Below are 20436 nucleotides of genomic sequence, written 5' to 3'. Positions count from 1 at the left end.
TTCCTCTCATCGCTGCCAGAGAAGCGTTCCTAATGCGGTGACAATTGAGTCGACCCGTTAAATTAATTTGCCAGATAATGTGTCAATATTAAATATCAACTTTGACCTCTCCGAGCTGTGTAGTGCGCTCGCCCAGCTAGAGTATTGATTTTTGTCTGCCTCTGAGCTTGCTAGGCCCGCACTCAAAGTCCATTATTTTTGATTTTCTCATGAAATACATATCTTTTCCCGCTGACATCTGACAAACAGCATATGGAAGTCATTTTATCTACTAATAATGTGTTTGTCAAAAAGTCTGAGGTCTTAATGGATTCCTGCAGTGCACATGGACAGCACAGAAACAGACAGGCCTGCCAAGGAGATGCTAGCAGATATGGGGGGGTGGATACATGTCAGTGTGGCTGTTTGTGTATTATTTCTTTATGTAGGGCATTCATGCTCAAAGGACAGCAGAGAAGGGGTAATTGAGAAAGTGAATTATTAGCACTGAATTAATTATTGGCCAGTCGAAGGCATTCGTTTTCATTTGATCACTTGTGCAGCCATGCAGTGAGCAGTGATGATAGTGGTATGAAGGACAGGCCACAGTCTCCAGGAGGATATTGGGCCAGTGTTCAGACTTCATCTAGCAGCCCAGTCAAGGTAATGACTATTTTTGGAGCTGCTGTGCAATGCGTCCCTGCTCACATCTTCCCGCACAGGATGACAAGCTGATAGTCTGTCATATAGGAGGCTTAATTCCACTTGTCACTCAGTTGTCCAATTCTGCAGTGCATTTAAATCAAAACCGAGTTTGTTTGAGTGCTATTATGAACTATAATAGGGTGTGTGTGTGTGTGTGTGTGTGAGTGTGTGAGTGTGTGTGTGAGATAGCATGTGATGCTTTGCTGTGAAAGCCGGAACAAATATTCATTTATTCATTAAACACCAGGGCCATGAAGATCTGTTGTGACACCCTTTCTGTAGCTGCTAATGGATTGAATTAATTCCTGCTATTAGCTTCAATTGCATGCTGTGTGTGTGTGTGTGTGTGTGTGTGTGTGTGTGTGTGTGTGTGTGTGTGTGTGCGTGTGTGTGGCCTGTACGTATTATTTATGCCAGACGTGAGTGTGAGTGCAAAGTATGTAAGTTTGCAGACACACGTGTACATGTGGGAGTGCTTGTGTCCCGATGTTCTGTGTGTGTGTGTGTGTGCGTGTGTTCCCATTTGTGTACTTGTTTTCATGACACAGCCTACATGAGTGGAGCAGAGAAACATGGATGTCTGCTGGATTGACAGATAGAGAGATGGGAGAGTGCAGGAGAGGACGGATGGATGGGGGAGAGAGGGATGAATATTGACTGATCAGTGGAAAGATTGACAGCCAGAGAATAATGGGAGCATTCAGACTCTTTTTCTTTTTTTCTTCCCTCCAGTAGCTAACTTTTCTGGTGCACCTATTTTTGCCCTCCTACGCTACGAAAGACAGCTCTTGAATTCTTGAAGTCATTTATTATCTGGTATGCAGAATCCTGGTGTGTTTATATCCAAGAGTAATTTACTGGAAACCATTTCTGTCTTTTTGTTTGATTGGACAAGCCGGAGCAAAATACTTTCTGATGCATGAAAACTGTATGAAACCTAATCACATTTAGTCTCCATAATGCAATTCCATAGCAGCAAGTTTGTGTTCATATTTTGATTATTTTAGAATGCATTATCTGAGTGTAATTCACTGTCTGGCTATTATCTTGTTAGTGTTTTTTTTTCCACTTGCCTTTTGTAGCAACTCTATGCCCTTGGCTAAGCAAGAGTCCTTTTTCATAGAGGCCAAGATTAAAATAGGGGAATATCAGATATTTCATATTGTATGTGTCACAGAGAATTATACAGAGAGATAACGTACAACAAATGAAATCTGGTGCCTTTCAGAGAACAACAAGGGATGGCTGACCCTCTGTGTGTGTGTATGTGTTTCTGAACATGTGTGCATGTTTTTGTTCATAGCCTCTCTTCTGTGTAACATGTGTTTCAGAGGGAACTTCTCTGGAGGAGCAAGTGCGAAGGATAAAGGACATTGAGGCCATCGAGAGTGATTCCTTTGTTCCTCAGGCTTTCAAATCATCCAGGGATGATATAAAGGTGCGTTCTGTCTCTCTTTCTCTCCCTACCCCTCACTCTCGCTATCTTTTCACTCTGTCTCTTATTGAATTTACCTCTCTGCAACGCTGTACCGTCTGTCCAGAGGCAGCCCAGACCAAATCAAACATTCATTCACCGCCGTTTGTTCCGACCTGAGACGGTTTCATCAGACGCTCCACTGTTCGCCGCCTCCAAAGCGGCAGCACCCACACAAAAGCCACAGCAGGCAACAGCCATCCTCTGTCTTCCTCCCTCTGTCTCTCTGCTCCCCCCCTCCTCCCCCTTGGTTGTGCAGATGCAGACAAAACACAGAAGTCATTATTGAAATGTCTCTGAAGGACCAGGAATTAGATTTGTTGGGACACATGGCTGTTTTGAAAAGATAGGCGACAACATGTGACAGGAAACCTGCATAGACTTTTGGGATACAGTCTGGGGAGTCTGACAAAGGTCAAGACCCATGTGGCTGCGACCTAACCAGTCTGACGGCACAGGCTGCACATATCTTCCCTGCTTGTGAATGTAATGCACCTTTTGCTACTTAACCAGGTTCTTCTATATTGCTGGGTGGCAGCTTTCATTGTTCTCACTTATATCTCCTGTACGGGTCTGTTCTCACATGTGTATAAAGTTGGATTAATACCGTAAAATCACCTCACAAAACATAATTTAGAAAAACTGTTTTCTTCAAAAGCTAAAGAAAATATAATTTCTAGTAAAAAGAAAAAAGGGTGCATTTCTGCAAAATTTTAATCGGATGCTTTTTGAAAACAGAAGTGCCTTAATGAAATACAACGGATGAAATAACAAGTTTAAGTTTACAAAAACTAATTTATAACAGATCTTTGTTGGTTTTCAGATTAATCTCTGGGGTATCATTCTCATTATTAGTCAAATATCACTATTAAATAAGATATCCAGAAAATTAATTCTTAGTTGGGAAGATTTCTGTCTTTCAGAGTCTTTTAGCTATGTCACAACTTTGGCTCCAATGAAGAGAATAACTGCTACATATACTGCACATTTAAACATTGTTTGACTACCCTAAACAGATATCTTTGGGTTATTTAATTAAATGATAATTAATTAATCCATTTTAATTTAAAATATTGCCAAAGATTTCAAATAAGCTGCATGTATGCTCAGCATATTATTAGCAAGAATGGTGATGAGCAGTTCTGATATTTGGCACATCACCATACTTATTAGCCGGTGTGTTTTATATCTCGCTCACTTTTTGTATCCTGCCAAATGAATTTTAAGTAGCTCGTTCCAACTGGGTAAACATTTGCTCTGGGGCTGGGTTTAGGAGTGTTTGAAACATGAATGGGCTTGGCAAAGTATTCATTTTGATATTTCTTCTTTATCAAGTACAACAAGGAGAACTGGCCATCCTTCCAAATATGGGGCTTATTATAGTTTTAAGAAATACCTCTAGGGATGGAGGAAGAATCATTGCTAAATATCCCATTTCCTTCTTGGAGATCAGTTTGGACTCACCAGACGGAAAACCTTCATGGTTGCTTTAAGTCCTTCTCGGTTGTAAAGAAAGGGGAAGATACATTTCCTTTGGCTTCAACTGTGACAAAATGTGTTGAATGTTGCGGCATAACTCGCCAAGCTAAGGTGTCATACAGCCGATTCTTTGAAGTGTTAAATACCTGAGCCTGTTCTCGCTGCAGCTGCTAATTTAGCACAGTGAGTCTTACTTACAGAAGATATGAGGGGAGAAACACATGCATGCACACACAGATAGATGAGACGTAAAAAACTGATTCAAGATACAAGCTGATTGCTATCAATACACTGCTTTCTAGACGCTTATTGCATGAGCCAAACTTTCACTGCCATCTGCTGGACAAATGTCATATTGCTTTTTCACAATTCTTTTCTGGGTCCCTATTCTGCACTACATACTAAATGTTTTTAGGATGTTATATATACCGATCTTTATAGTATATTTTTCATTGTCAGTGTACAGACATCTACAACCGTTAATGTTTTATACCAACAGGAAATAATTTGGGAGAGCAAAATGTTTTCCAAATATTAAAAAATGCCTTTCCCTTTTGCTCTGCAAGATCTTTTTGTTTTGCAGCCATGGGTAGAGTCTTCATTTCTGTTTGCATTGCATATATAATGTATGTACGGTTACTTTGGCTGATATATTATTTTTTTAAATTTTGCTTTCACAATTTATTAGTCCCATCTACCATTTATATGCTTATATTTAATGTCATGTTTCTTTATCAGTATGTCTTTGGGTACTCTAAAGCCTTTTTAAATGTTTGAATGTGCTCATTTAGTGTGAGTGTGACCCGTTTTTTGCATGTTTTGTGTATTTCCGTGAGTACAGGCTGAGCCAGCTGAGGTGAAGCTGGAGTCAGAGAGGGCAGATTTTCAGGACATCACTCTTCCTATCTCCATAGTCTACAATGACAGTGACACGCTCGCCCATCCCAGTGTAAGTTCTCACAAGGCAAAGCATTCACTGATTTTTTTTTCCAGTTTGCTTCAATATCACACCAAGCTGTCATACAGTTCTATAACCCAGATTTTTTTACACCCCTTGAACCAGTCAGCAACTCCCAGTCCTCTGCCACAGCTTGAGCTGATCTCGCTTCTTGTCATTTTATCTTTTGGGTACCGTCTTGTTTTTATGGTGCTTATTGATTGGACGAACTTGGTAAACTTTTTCATTTAAAAATGCCGCTGCTGTTACTAACACCACTACCATTTACACCAGTCCTGCATATTCTGACACCGTGCTTTGTAAAGAGTGGGACACTGCGGTATAGTAGATTATAGCCTCCTTACATCACCTCCTCCCCTGCCTACAGACCAATGATGAAAAACGAGAAGGAAACTTTAAACTCCAATAACGCTCCCTGGGGCTTCCCAGTCATCTATCTCCACTGGGGAAACTAAGTTATGCCCTGATGTATGCAGATAACCCCCTCAAATACACACACAGCCCTGTAGCTCAAATGCGCACACACACACACACCCTTAGACAGGCTGATGTATGGTAGCAATATGCCCCAGGCGGGCCCCGGCCTTAGCTTCAGCTCCAGCTCCACTTCCAATTAGAACAGATGAGTCCCATTAGCCCGGCCCAGATACTGTCATCCCACACACACAGCCTCATTAGCACCATGACACCAGCGCAGGGCAGACAGACAAGAACTCAGTGGTGTTAAATCTAACACACAGATAACATGCGGCGCAGCTGTAAGCAGCGTGGGTTAGGAATGAAGGATTGACGTGGTCGGGGTTGCTCTACAATCTGCATAATAATAGACACATATCATAACATAGATGTACAGTACGTACGCACAGCCGGCATGTCAACATTAACTCTCACACAAACACACACACAGTGGATACAGGAATGGTCCTCCAATTTCCCCTTATGCCTCAGTGCCTTGCTTCTCAGTCTCATAGTCATTATGTTACTTCCTAATAAACAGATGCCTTCATTCATCAGACACTTGCAGCAGCAGTTTTATAGCCCTCTTACAATCAATATCACATACAGCTGGTGATGTATTGCGACAAATACAAGTCGCATGCGTAGGCCTTTTATGTCACCAGGCTAACACATCACTAGGCCCACAGAGCTACATGAGTTATTTGTTGGAAATAAAGTTTTTTTATTCTCATGAGCATTTTGAAGTGAGTAGACAGGGAAAGACTAATAACAAATGTAAGATACCACAGCCTTCACTCTAGTTTTAGAGGATCATCACTGTGACTCAGTCCATACTGAGGTCACATGGGTGTCAATGGGCAGTACTGACAACTCTGTGCCAAGCTCAGGAACTTACTAGGAAACGTAGCTCATTCATTTCTGTCACATTCCTTCAGGTTTTGGAAGGCAGGACTGGGCAATCATAACACTACGGCTACAATCACTGCCAGAGGAGACTGTGGAATAAGCTGCTTCAAAAGAAGTAGTTAAACTAGAAATGTTTTGGGGGGGTCAACAAATTCCACTGCTGTCGGTCAAGTTACTTTTTTTTATAGAGCGCAACATTACAAATTTGAATTCAGTCTATCCTTAAATAGGCAAATTAATTGGGGGAAATTAATGTGAAAGTACATAAGGTCAAGGTATGGGGTGTATATTATGTGTCTACCTGTAAAAAAAAAAAAAAAAAAAAAAAGAAATTTTTTTTATTTCAAATTATTTAGAAAATTGACTTTATGGTTTCAATTTCTCAAATGTGAGAAATGGCTGTTTGCTTGTCTTACATTACTTCACCTTAAATTCCTCCAACTGATAGTCAAAATAAGACATTTGATTTGGAAATTTTCCGATGTTTTATAGAATATTGGTTCACTCACGTCTAATATTTTAATTTTATACCTTAAAATATCAGAAATGCAGTTTTTATTTTGTGTTTTTAAGTAGGCCTACAGTTTTTCTACTGTTTAGTTCTGTGGTCCCTCCCTGTCCTCATTTTTCACTTACTTTGTCTCTCTATGCTGTCCTGCAGTTGTTTATGGACAAGGAGAAGGCTGAGGAGCTGTGGCTCAGCAGACTGATCTCGCTACGGCAGGAGAGGCTCATGGGAAGTCCTGTGACCTAAAGGACACCAGAAACCCAGAAGATATTTCCTGTTCCAAGTGCAGTTTCAGTTGCTTTGATTGTGTCTGTCTTGTATTAGGACCTTGCAACGTTTATTACTTTAAATTTCCACTAATGTCTCCTATATATTGTAAAAACATGTCAGAACTTAAACAAATGAACAGTTTTTGGTCCTGGTGTGCTTATTATTTTATTAATGTGATTCAATTGAACAATCTACTGTTCTTTATTTGGCTTCATTTATTTTTAATGAAGGAAGAACCTGTTTTATTGTGTACATGTAGCATTTGATACATTTTGTCTTTTGTAATCAGCTGAGGTAAATAAAGATAGCTTTGGGATTTTTTGGAGTGAAAACTGTCTTGTATTTTTGTGAGTGAATGATGGAGCTAAACCAGTAAGTGGGATTGTAATGATAAACAGCAACTCCCTGGTCACCATAAACTTTTTTTCAAGTAAGATAGCAGCAGTATCTTCAGATAGATGTAGATAAATGAGTCACCCAGCGGTAATCTTATCTCTTTTGTCTGCATCAGGATTGACAGAAGCTTTGCTCCTCTTAAATACATAGACTCATATTCAGTGATTCATGTTTATTCAGTTTTTTTGTTTCTGTTTGTAGGGATTTAAGGCGATGGTAGAGTGCTCTCTGAGGCCTATTTGTGGAACCACCAGATGGTAAATCTATACTGAGTCTGGGACACCGTGTGTCACTCCCATGCCTAGCAAATAGTCGGTCTTGTAATGAAATAATAAATGTGAATGTACTAGATTTGCTAAGGCAAGCACACAAATTAAGCTTTGCTGGGTGAGTGAAGTGTGTTTACCCTCCTTAGGTGTAAAGTGGCTGTCCATAATGTCTTTTCACCCTACAATTACCAAACCAGAATCACTTCAGAAATTAAACAGTGTAGTAATTTAATCCTAAAGAGTTACCTCGTGTGATTTCTTCATCTCAACAACTGTTGATAATTTTTGCTGTTCTGAGTTGGTAGAAGTAGCTGAATAGGGGTTACACAGACCCTGAGAGAGTACATATATTATTTTGGGCTGACATGCACAAGCAACAGACTAAAAATTTGACTTGTGTAAGAAATTTCTAGAGTGCCGTAGCCATGACAGCCACCCACAACATACAGCCCGCGGATAGAAGCTGTTCAAAGCCCCGAATAACCAGCCAATCCGAGGGCTGGATTCACGTCACATGGCCGGTGTCAGCGTGAGTTCGGTCCTAAATGAAATTGTATTGCCACCTCCTCTATAGTAACCGAGGCTGAGCGGTGGAGCTGGGACACCTGCGGCGAAAAGGATTATTTATTATATTTAAAATATTTTCCTCGGCTTTAGGTTACAGCTTCAAAATCCGCGGACATGTTCAGCAGTAGTCTCAGGGAGTTTGACGAGGATCCGTTTTTGTCGTGAGTAACGTTAACGTTAGCTCAACTGCGATAGACCTGTTATTAGAATGTTTTGGCATCAATTAAAATAAAATCAGCAGTTTACCACGCTCTAGCCCAGTCAAAACAGACTTTAGGACTGTGAAAGAAAACCCAAATTAGCAAACTAACCATAGGTAACTTAGCGATATGCCCACAAACTAATAATGTAATATAAATTTGAAGCTAACGTTCTTATCTTTTAACCAGGTTAACGTTAAATAAACGAGTGTTAAGGTTACAGCAGAAAAGGACAAATGTAACGTAAGAGATCTACTTTTAATGATTGTTTTTATTAAAAATATTAGGCCAAGTTCTAACATTAGGCCTAGTAACTCACTCACGTTGGCTCAGTAAGTTAGATGTGTAGGTAAGTTACCTAAATAGTAATAAAATGTGGCTTCCTACACATAACGTTATAGGTAAGTTGAGCAGCTTGTTAACTGTTTTCTTTGGGCTCTGTCATGTGACTGCTACTGTGTCCATAACTTGTTAACACTATATTACATTGTAACGTTAAATCACGTTCACAAAAGCCATTCCAGTTATAATTTAAAGAAGCTGTTACCTAACTACAGCTGCTGTAAGATCACTGATTTTTATGTGACTTTATATTCTTAATGTAAATAAATAAAAAATGACATGGGAGACTAGGCATTATTTTGTCTCCTCCATGTACTTTGATATATTGTATCATATTAGGAAGGGAATATAAAATACAGTTTTAAGTAACAGACTTTCCAGTATAAGTGAGAGACAGTAAGTAGTAATTGATCATTTGTGAATAACTGTTTACATTGACACTGGTCACTTTGACTCATTACATGAGGAAACACCTGCTGAGTTAGTGGGGCCACACTTGACCTGACCTCTAAGGCTAGTAAGTAAGTAGTAAGGGTGGCTGAAATTATTTTAGGGGTGCTTCTTTTTTAAATATGTTGTGGTCACTGAAGAATTTATCTGTAATGGGCTCCAAGCTGGTGTAGGTTATGTAAGTCACTAAATACAGGAGTAGATCCCAACTCAAAAATCGGCGTGCCACTATTTTCGGCCGATATGAGCTAATTGCAGATACATCGGTATCCGTGTTTATAACAGCCGATAAATGACAATTAAAAAAGAAACTCAGAGATGGAAGACGGATCCTTCAGTCATGTATGAGTGGTTGCATAGGTTGTCTTTTTTTGTATACATTTGAGTCTTTGTTATTAAACATTTAATAAATTATTCTACTATTTATAACAACAAAAAAAGTTTATTGTATTATCTTGGTGAGTTCTCTTAACTACACATAACACATGTTAGGGATAATCTTTGTTTATGTTATGCTTTCTGAAAAGAAGGAGAAATAAAACAATATAGGTCAATATATTGGAATATCGGATTTTCAATAAGTCTAAAAAATCCCATTTCAGCCGGCTCTATATAGAAGTACAGTATATGTGGTATAGAGACCTTTTCAGTTCTTTTTCCTCTCCAGGAACTTGATTTGAGGATGCTGATTTGCTGTGATTTGCTGTCCTTAACATCATCTTGCAGATTTGCACAGAATTCCAAAATTCCTTAGATTCACGTTGTCTTTACTTTCTCTTCCTCTGCCATAGGGATCCTTTCCGGGCTCACAGGGAACATATGCGGCAAATGATGCGTAGCTTCTCTGAGCCATACGGTGTGCCCTTAATGCCCAGTATAATGGATGGGAGAAACCGTGGCCGTGAAATGACAGAGCATCCTAGCTCATCCACTGCGCTGAGGGGCGAACACAGGGTGAGGACATGCATTTCGAGATGCACTCCTTTTACAATTTTGAGTGGTTTGTCTACTTGTGTGAATAGGCTATAACGCTATACCCAGTGTTTTCCAGTATCCATGTGTGTACAGACACGTGCCTAGTGGACATACATGTCATTTGGGTCTGTGTGGAACAAAGGCTGAAGCCGCTGCTACAGCAGTTCACTCATACAGTTAGGCCTTGTGTGGCTTATAACCACTGAAGTGTTTGGAGGGAGTGTTAAGTTTACTAAGGTTATAGTGGAAGCTGACCACTGGCAGCATAATTAGAGCACCTCTCACTGAGGTATGGGGCCATGTGAGTCTCTGGTTTACTGGAAGGGCAACCCCGTTGGCCTCTGTGGACAGTTATATCTAGCCCTGAGGAGCCCTATTTATAGTGCATTGTTCCACTGACACACTGCTTTCTTGCGAATACACGTACAGACTTCTTTAACACTTAAACCAAAAGGACCCCAGAGAATTCTGCTTTGCTCTCCCGAGGTGAGCTGCTGCAGAAAATAACAGTTTATTTTCATCTAATTCTTTTTGGCCTTGTTTTTATGTTAACTTAAAATATAATTTGTCTCCAAATAGAACCACGTCCCCGGTAAATCTTTAATTTCCCACAATTCTGTTGTATTAGCTTAGAATAAGGTTGTAAAAGTGTGGTCATGTTATGGTGGTTAGAGTGTACTCGTTGACCATTTGTTTGCCTTGGAAGATTCTGATGTTATTTGTGCAGCATTGTAATGAAAAGGCCAGCGGGCGGGCAGGGGGGTAGATTTGGTCTGCCATGTTTTGCACCCGTTAACCTTTCAAAATCAAATCAGCCCCTGTATTCCTTATATATCCCCGCTAAGTCAAACTTAGTCCCTGTCATCTTCTTTGATCCCACTACCTCATGAGAGCCTGTATATTTATCCTCGATAATGACTTTAATCAGAAGTCCAGCCCCAATAGCCAGCAACCTCTCTTTATTAGCATCATGGCATTAACTAGCTAATGCCAGCTGAGGAGGGGCTCTGAGCACTTGACTAATGACCTCAGTGACAGTGAGCGAAATGGAGCTACACTGCAAAATATCAATCCAAACAAATCATTGAATCTAATATTAGGAGTAATATACTGTTTTTTGTAAATGTTTTGTTGCATGACTTGTCCTTCAGAAAATGATGAAAATACAGTATCTCAGTCCACTGGCAGAGTTATGTTTTTCTTTTTTTGTGGAACAATAGGATATTATGAGGTGAGTTTTTGCAGCACAAAAACAAGGTAGGGTTCTACTGAGCTGGATCACAAGCTGCATAGGGGAAGCAGATGTGAGAGCTTTGCAGTTTGAAAGAAAAATATTTCTATAGCCTCCCTTAATTGTCACGAACAATAAACCTACTCTGTGGTAAAATAGATGGAATTAAGCTTAACTGAATTACCATACAGATCTACTTTTTTTTTAATCAAAGAACTCCCACTCCCACACACACTAATCTCAAATATCTGAATATAAGGAGCAATCTTGTGGTGCCCAGCAGTGGTCAGAGGTCTAAAGCTCTGGTGCTGCGTTGTTTGGCTTTGTAAAGCCATGTGTGCGGATGTCATAGACACTTTTCCCGTTGTTGTTCTTTTGGTCCATCTGTTTTGGCAGAAAGTGCTTTGGCAACCCCGGTGCGTTAGCAGCTAGGTGACAGACCGCTCACTCTCATGCCGCTCTCCAGTATCACAGGCACAAATGCACACACAAAAATATATGCACAAACACATACATACAATTTTAAAACATGCTCACAAGCATGATTACGCACAGTCAATTTAATTTAGTTTAGTCTAGTTTAAACAAGTTTATTGGCATGAATGTAAAACAACAATATTGCCAAACTACAAATAAATTACAAAAGAATTTATTTTATACAGTTCATTAAATAAAGTAAATAAAACAGTAAAAGTGTGTGTTTTGTGTGTAAAAATAAATGATTAAATATTAAAAAAATAAAATAAAATATAAATAATAAAATAAAAAAACTGTAAGCGTGTGCATGTGATGTAAGTTCAGTTCATGTGGTTCATCACATAAATAAAATAAAATATTAAAAATTAAAACTAAATAAATAAATAAAACAGTAAACATGTGTGTGTATATATTAATAGACAAAAAAATCAGTATCAAATGTGAAATTAAAAAAACAAACAAATGAAAATAAAAAAACAAACAATGAAAATAATAATTAGAATTTTTTTCAGAATGATTATTTAATATAATTATCAGTCTGGTCTGAGTTTCAGGTATGTGTACACATACGAGGAATTTGTACATTGACTCTGGATTGTACATTGCTGATGATGTGCTTACTCATACAAAAATAAAATATCACAATAATAAAAATAAAATCAGATCTTCAGTGTAGACAACACAAATATACACACTATTAACAAAAACAATATAGACATATTGACAATTGACATATTGACAAATAGTGCAGTGAGCAGACTGCAAAAAGATGCAGGAGTATGTACATGTCGGAGGTGGATGTGATATACAGGTACATATACATGCATACATGTACACATAATGAAGTATAGTGCAAAGGATGCTGGAATAAATAAGTAGTAAGTATTTTATGCAGGAGTAATGACTTGAGGTAGGTGGATTTGGTATACAGTATCTACAATATGACAATATAACAGTATGTTATGTTAAGTACTAAAATAGAGAATGGTGAATAAATAATAAGTGTTAGCCAGTAAACAGGTGGCTGATTAGACACAGAGTTATAGGGGAGTTTCTGTGTGTCTGATATAAATTCGAATTCAGGCTATATTTGGGAAATGTTTTGAAGTGTTTCTCTTAATGTTTTATATTTAGGGCATGAGGTTAGAAAGTGCAGTTCTGTCCTCTGCTCTTACAGAACTCGGTGTGGAAAGATTCTATGATTGTTTTGTCCCATTTGTCAAATTCAGAATTTAGTTTTGGTCCACAAATTTCTAAGCCATATAGAATTATTGGTTCTAGTACAAATTGGAAATTTTGAATCCAGATTTCATCTGGCATATAGATTTTAATGTTTTTTTATTGCATAGAAAGCTCTCCTTGCTTTGTAGATCTTTAATAGCTATGTTGAGGTTTTCTGTGTATGTAATGTTGAAGCCAAGGTAAGTTTAGTTTTTTGTATATTGCAATTTAGTGGTGTCTAAATAGAAATTGTGTGTAACCTGATTTCTGTATTGTTTCTGAAAGATCATTATCTTAGTCTTTGCTGTGTTTACTGTCAGGGTCCATGTCTGACAAAATCTCTGCTGCTGCAAACCTTCTATAGTAGGTGAAAGCAAAACTAAATCATCTACATGCAGCAGACCTCTGATCTCTGTGTCGTTCAGGATGAGGCCAGGTGCTGCAGAACGCTTCACTTTTTGTATACATGTTCTTAATCAAATCATATGTTGTTGGTTTTTTTGTATTTGATGATTTCGTTGAGGATTCCACAAGCCAGTCTCTGCATGCAAAATAACACCGACACACTGACTTGCAAATACACACACATTCGCCACATAATACTGAAAGGCTTGCACTTCTTGTATTAGCTTGCTAAGCGTTAGATTCCCAGTGGGGAAAAAGGCCCGTCTTACCTTCCAAGGCTGCTATGAGTTCTCACATTTCCCACTCTCTTGCCAATGTATCCACCGCCCGGTTTATATCACCTTTCAAAGTACTCATTCATCTGGACACTTATATATAAAAGTACAGTCGAATGACAATCAAGCATCATTATAAGTTAGGTGTACTACTTTCCATAATTCTTTGGTTTGTACTGAGAAAGCCTGGTGGTACAGGGGCTGGGAAAAGGCAGTAAGTAGAGCTGATATCATCTATGATGTAGATTTATATTTTCCCCCTGCTCTGACACTCTTCAAAAGTGAGAAGAAACATTTGGCAATGTGAAGTTTAGCATCCTTATTCACCTACAGCAGTTTTAAAGACAGATTCAATGCCTCCTTATTTTCTCTATGGTCTTCTAGTTCCAAGAGCACACATTTAACAAAATTCCTCTAACTCCCCCGGTGATGCACCACTTCCTAGGAGCTATGCGTTTGCAGTACAACCTCAATTTTAGTATGAATTGTATCGACAGTACATGTCCCCGATGGTGTGACTCATAGCTCCCCCAGGAGCTGGAGCAGCCTGCCTCAGAGGGCACAGTGGCAGGTTCAATATCAGATAGAAAAGAGGATGCCAATCTGCAGTTGTCCAGACAGCCTAAAATAATGTGTTAAAGACCACTGGGTCTACGTTCCTTATTTTGCACCCACAGTCTCTCCTGTGCTCAACCCCGGTCTAAATATAATGCTGCAGATATGTAACTGGCATTTATTAGTTCATACATGCCACTCTGAGATAAAATTGGCCATGCGGCTTCAGAGATACTGGTCAGGAGCGTTTTACATCAGCTTGACATTTGAAAAGAGCTGAGAGAGCAGCCTTGGACTCTTTGGCCCATGTTAGATCCCTGTCCTGACTGGTCTGTCCAGCCCACTGCAGCCTTCCTAGAATGAAGCTCAGTTTCAGTGTTAAACCCACGCTAATCTCTGGCAATGCGACCCAATTACACATGGAACACAAGTCATTCAACACCCCACTGATTACGCATAATACCCCTGTGCATCACACCCCAAGAAAGCACACACATACACACACAAACAGACACATACACACACACCGCGATGCTTATCCAAGGCTGGAGGGTCATGAACACCTGCGGTTTTGGCTCAGAGAACACAGGACTGAAGGCTGCAGGCTGCTCCCTCCTCATTGGCCTGCCAGTCCTTGGTGCTTGCACTCTCAGGAGGTTCACGGCCTTGAAGGGTTGTGCTTGAGGCCATGTGGAGAGCTGTGTGTAGCTGTGTCGAGGGCTTAGTGACCGATGTAAGACAACCTAACAGCTTACTGGCAACAACCTCAACAACCATGCAAAATGTCAACATGTGTGTGTAACATGCTATACAAATACTATGCTTTGTTGCTAAACTGATATTGTTTCAATCCCCAGGATATGAGCCGGTCATTGTTGCCCTTTGGCAGTAGTGACAGCACGGTCAGTAGAGTCCTCTGCTGTTCAACTGCACGATCATATGAGTTTCTCATTTAAACCCATGCTGGCCAAGTGCATGCTCCAACTCTATAACTGGTCCCAGTGTTTCCTCTACATTCACTCCAAATTTACTCCAAATAATGCCAATCTATGAAGTACTGCGTTATTCCCATCTTCATATTGCCAGCAATCATTTTAACTCAGTCACATTATGGTTTAATGGAAATTGGAACATTGCTTAAAGCTTACCTATTCTCCTTGAGGCCACACTTCACCCTCAGGCTGTGCAGGCTGTAAAAGTGCACTAGTGTAGTAGTAACTACAGTGTATAGAAAAGTTCTAACTATGACAAAGTTGCAACTATGACTATGATAAAATAGCCGTAATATCTGTAAAATGTTAAACACTATCTACACATCACAAACAAGATGCCTGTTCCACATGCTGTATAATAGGACATCAAGTTTAACTGTGAAACTAATTAATCAGATTAATTAACAGGTAATTTGCAGAATTGTATGGAATATTTTGAATGTGACCCACGACTAACTTACTTGTCATTACACCCTCCTCACAAAAGCACACACACTAGTAATACCACACCTAAATATATATATATATATATATTCTTGTGGAAACACTGTGACCGGTGGGTTGCTTTCCTCCTTTAACTGCAACATCATCACCTTTGTTCCGTCAAGAAAATCTCTTGGAGGGGATGGGTGCAATTTAATGAGGAGTGTCTGTTGTACAAGGCTAATGATGATGATGATGATGATGATGCATCTTTTTCTGTCAGATTTGAGTCCTGACTGCACGCTCACAGAATATCTGTCTAATCTACTGTGAACAAATTTCATTTGCATGGTGATTGATGCATTTTTCTGCAACATGCATGACTGTCTTGAGTGGTGTGCAGTGTTTTTCCAGGCTCAAAATACGGTGGTACCCCAGCTGTGCCCTACAGAAACGTTTTGTTTGTTTGTTTTTAAATAGGAAAATAAATATGAACATAAGGCAGTGCTTTGTATTTATATAATAATGACAACAATTAATTCAAAATATATATAATATAGTTTACACGGTCATCAACAAATATTACAAGCAGGATTTATTTCCAGATCATTTAATCTGTTAAGTTCAACACCCTGCTGTAAATCTGACCTTCATCAAACATGGAAACAGGAAAAATCTTAAATAAAAACATATGTATTTGCTCACTGGACTTGGTTTGTAGTTTTGTTACGAGTGTTACTAGGTCACTTATTGTGAGGTGATAAAATGTGAATGTCCTAGTTACAGTGTCCCAGATGGCACACATGCAAGATGCATTTAGCACACTGTATTCTGTGTTTGTACACATGGTGGAGTTGTTTACAAGCTGATAATGCCTAGTGACTGTGTGGCATACGAGCCCAGCTGTTCAACTCTTGCGGCCTTTGGCTGTTCTTTTTCCCTTTGTGTTTGTGTAGGACATGATGAGGAACCCCTTCAGCATGTTTGACAACATGATGGCCAACATGAAAAACAGGATGGAGGAGATGCACAGAAACTTTGTGAGTGTATTCGTCTAACGTTGAATTTGTTGTTCGCTTCCTTTTTTGTTTTGTTGCTTTCGCCGACTGTTGTGGGACATAGACTGTATTTGCTTAACTGTGTGTGTGTGTGTGTGTGTGTGTGTGTGTGTGTGTGTGTGTGTGTGTGTGTGTGTGTGTGTGTGTTCCAGGAGAATATCTCCACAGATACAAACACCCACTCATACAGCTCCTCATCAGTCATGACATATTCAAAAGTTGGAAATGAGCCTCCCAAGGTCTTCCAGGCGACCTCATCAACACGCCGTGCCCCTGGAGGGGTAAGTACCCCATCAGGCGTGTTATACCACATTATTTCACAGTGCTTTAGAGCACAGTGCAGAGCTCAGAGAAGTAAAGCTGTATGTGGAAGGCTCACTCATTCTGTCCTTTGTGAGTGATCATCGTGATGACTTCCCCCTGGCCTTTCCTTGTGAGGAGATTATCGCAAGCTAACTTTTCTCGCAGTGGTATATGATGACTCTGTTCCGTTAAGGTGTGCTGGAGATCATTTCAGTGATCCTGCACACACATTAACCATGCTTGATTGCACCAGCTGTGTGTAAGTTCTCTCCTAAGTTAGCGTGTAAAGTCAACACTAGAGGCTTAATAAGTACAAGTAAGTTTGTAACTTTAATCAGTTACTAAAATTGGTTGAACTGTGATTACATGGGGCAGAACCTAACTAGTTTAGACATAAAGTCATAACTAAGTGGCCAATAAACAATCAAAGATTGGTAAGTTCAATCATCACGGTTACCGTGCACGTTAGCTTTCTGGCTGGCATAAGCCACTTGGCATCAATGCACATGGTATTAAAGCTAGATCGACATTAAAATGTCATAGCAATACATTAGGTCTCTACTGGATTACTGGGTTGCAAAAGGACATGCAATTAATGAAAACTGATGCTGTATCACCATTAGTGAGTATTATTCTGGGACATTATCTGATTCACACCTCCCCTGGGGTATGTGTAACTATGTAGTTGTTACGTAGAGTTGTTATAACTTATCTCCCTGGTGCAATCTCTTTTATTTTAGCAAAGCAGAAATCACAACTTAGAAATTATTTATATCATAGGTAGGTTTGAACTTACACACAGCTGGTGCAGCAGGCTGCGGGCCCTGGAACTGGCACTCCTAAATGGAATGCAGCCATTGATACTATTATTAGCTAGTAAGTAGTCAAACCGTCTAACTGTCTACATTTGGACTGGACTGTTTATGTAAAGGAACAAAGGAAATAAACGTGTTGATTGCTAATCTCTGGAATTAATCTGATTTCTCATGGACCAACTGATGTGTCTGATGGGTTTAATAATGTTTTATCACCAGATCAAGGAGACACGGCGAGCTGTTAAAGACTCTGAGAGTGGTCTGGAGAAGATGGCCATTGGTCACCACATCCAAGACAGGGGCCATGTTGTTGAGAAGAAATACAACAAAAAAACAGGAGAGAAGGAGTTCATCCAGGACTTCCAGAATCTGGATGAATGTACGTGAAAGTGAGACAGGGAATGTATATATGGGCTGCTTTCCATCCCCTGATAGTGCGCTCTCAAATCCCTGAATTCTGCTCCTTTATCAAGTTGCTGCAGTAGTTATGCACATTTCCTACTAAAATAAATGCATGAAGTGAACCACATGGAGCTATTTCAGAAATCATTCTGGAATGCTTTCTAATTTTGTCAATTAAATTATGTACTGTACTGTACTGTGATTACATAAACAGTAAATACTGGTTTACTAGCCAGCCATAGCTTTAGCACCGTCTTTTGCCATTCGGCAGATGTCTGAATGTGGTCAAATCATACATGTTTATGTGCTCTGATAAGTCTGGTGGTTAAGTAGACCAGCCACTCGGACGCAACATTACTGCAACAAATATGCCACTGTCCACGTACTTCTAGACCATCAGTCCACATTACAAATGTTTCCTAACATGATCCTGATCCTCCACCCCCAGCTGAAGCACAGTCTTTTGACGATGAGTGGAAGCAGAAGGTGTCAGAGTTTCAGCCATCTGGCCCCATGTCTCGCCTAGAGGAACCCCGAGTCCGTGGTGTTCACCGGGCAGCCCTCACCGGCTCCAAGCAGGCCCACAGGTCAGTATTACATGCTCAGATGCCGCGTCATGTTGAAGACAGGCCAGAATCTGCAGTTCAGGATCAAATGACAAACAAGACACTGATAGTACACACATCCCGTACACTTAAATAAGTATATTGTTATCACCTCACGATACAGTGAATCTGAATTGTGATTATTTCCTTCGTTTTGTATTTTCCACAGTGACCAATCAAAGGGCAAGGCTGAGGGTAAACGCCACACGAAAGGCTCGACAAAGCAGTAAAAACATCTGGTTGTGTGCTTATTAAAAGTCTTTCAAGCATCTCATGCTCCACCCACTGTCACTGCCCCATTCCAGTGGACACTAATTTTGCTTTTTCGGGGGTGAAATTACTCCTCCCATCTCACTGTTGATATTTTGAATCTCAGCACAGTTCACACTTATTTACATAAATATGGCAAGACTTATGGGGCTATGCTGTGGTGGCATGAACCTAAAATGAAGGTAGTTGAGACGTAGAAAAAAAAAATCTAAAATCCTATGGTATGCTTTGGAGAATGGCTGAAAGGAATGTGAAATATATGTGATTTATAGTGTGTTGGCTGTAGAACAAGCAAAACCAGCAAAATACTCCTCTAACAGTAGTAATTAGTCTTATATGCTTATAGAACAGTTCGATAAAGGTACAAAGGGTCCTTGATCTTTTACAACAACCGGGATTAGTATATCTGTGGATGTTTTGGTGTTAAAAACAATTAAATTAAACTTGTGTGCATTGTAAGAAATAGATTAACATGTAATTAAGGGTCATTGGCACTGCTTGTATCACACATAAACAGTCAAAGAGCAATTCATTTATATAATGTTGCATCAGAGAAATAGAATTAGCTAATTTTCATTATGCAACAAGACACCAAATGTAGCCACTTATTGACCGCTTGAAATCCACTAATGCACTTGTCTAAATTGTCTTTTTGTAATTATATTGTGTAGTGTTGGATGCTCTAGATATATGTATTTTATCTGATGTAATCTTTGTAAAAAGAAAAATAATACTCTTCCCTTTTTATATATTACTTTGGTTTCTCTTGTTTTTCATCTGATGAACTCCGTGCTGCGCAGCACAATATCTCGACAACGTCTGGATTATTCTCAACAATTCGAGCTTTGTTCATGTATATTTATTCAAGCTTTACAAATAAATTATGTCAACACAGACTATGGTCTCAAAATAAAAATGTGACAATATGAAGATTAATTTGTTGGGGGTTTTTTTTTTGGGGGGGGGGGTGGGTTGGTTTATTAGTTCCACTCACTTTAATATTCACTGATAAGGAAATATAAGTTTACAAACACTTAATTGTTAATGAGTAACTGTATGTTTGTTTCTGTAGACCTGCAGACGTCTTGTGAGAGCAGGGGCATGTATTCTGGTGAACTAACTTCTATTTTTGGATCTAAGTACTTGTCAGTAGCTCAGATTGGTCTGAGATGTTACACAGCTGCAAGCCTATCTGACTGCATGAATCCCTTAGCTTTCAATATACAGATGGCAAGGAGCCTCTGACCTAGGCAACAAGTTCACTGACACCCTGGAAATCTCAGTACTGTAACTGCTCTTGACATAGTGACGCTCATAATAGTTATACACTGTCACCCAGTCTATTAGCCTACAATATGAATTGCACTATCGTCCCCCAAAAAGTCTACTCTTTAAATTCCCCGGGGCCACGGCTCTGTTGCCACACAGAATCAACACTACTGCTTCAATTGGGGTTCATTCAGATAA

At 39.5% G+C, this 20436-nt stretch overlaps 2 protein-coding genes across 3 annotated transcripts in view; both read left to right on the top strand.

Annotated features, from left to right (window-relative positions):
• Positions 1-7070, top strand: part of rsrc1 (arginine/serine-rich coiled-coil 1) — a 124631-nt gene extending 117561 nt beyond the window's left edge. The window contains exons 8-10 of the mRNA XM_038692317.1: positions 2016-2122; positions 4479-4586; positions 6622-7070. Coding sequence (XP_038548245.1) covers positions 2016-2122; positions 4479-4586; positions 6622-6714 — 308 coding nt within the window. The 3' untranslated portion in view covers positions 6715-7070. The remainder of the gene's footprint in view (positions 1-2015; positions 2123-4478; positions 4587-6621) is intronic.
• Positions 7071-7942: 872 nt separating this feature from the next.
• Positions 7943-19899, top strand: mlf1 (myeloid leukemia factor 1). Of its 2 annotated transcripts, XM_038692318.1 has the most exons (8): positions 7943-8131; positions 9754-9916; positions 14959-15003; positions 16473-16556; positions 16727-16855; positions 17912-18071; positions 18543-18681; positions 18869-19899. In XM_038692318.1, exons 1-8 carry the CDS (start codon positions 8085-8087, stop codon positions 18927-18929), a joined length of 828 nt encoding a protein of 275 aa, XP_038548246.1. In that variant the 5' UTR covers positions 7943-8084; the 3' UTR covers positions 18930-19899. The 2 variants fall into 2 exon arrangements, with proteins under 2 accessions (XP_038548246.1, XP_038548247.1); XM_038692319.1 differs by lacking the exon at positions 14959-15003.
• The last annotated feature ends 537 nt before the right edge of the window (positions 19900-20436 follow it).

Source organism: Micropterus salmoides, unplaced genomic scaffold, assembly GCF_014851395.1.
Source record: "Micropterus salmoides isolate LMB-PRFRI ecotype aquatic unplaced genomic scaffold, ASM1485139v1 Ms_hic_scaffold_3, whole genome shotgun sequence".
NCBI lineage: Eukaryota > Metazoa > Chordata > Actinopteri > Centrarchiformes > Centrarchidae > Micropterus > Micropterus salmoides.
This window is presented reverse-complemented; position numbering and strand designations above follow the sequence as displayed.

What these genes read in the sequence shown, in the direction of transcription:
- mlf1 (XM_038692318.1), top strand. Translation starts at nt 8,085, where the DNA reads ATGTTCAGCAGTAGTCTCAGGGAGTTTGACGAGGATCCGTTTTTGTC. An exon ending in AGGAGATGCACAGAAACTTT is followed by an intron (nt 16,557 to 16,726) that starts GTGAGTGTATTC and finishes TGTGTGTTCCAG; the next exon opens with GAGAATATCTCCACAGATAC. An exon ending in GGCTCCAAGCAGGCCCACAG is followed by an intron (nt 18,682 to 18,868) that starts GTCAGTATTACA and finishes TATTTTCCACAG; the next exon opens with TGACCAATCAAAGGGCAAGG.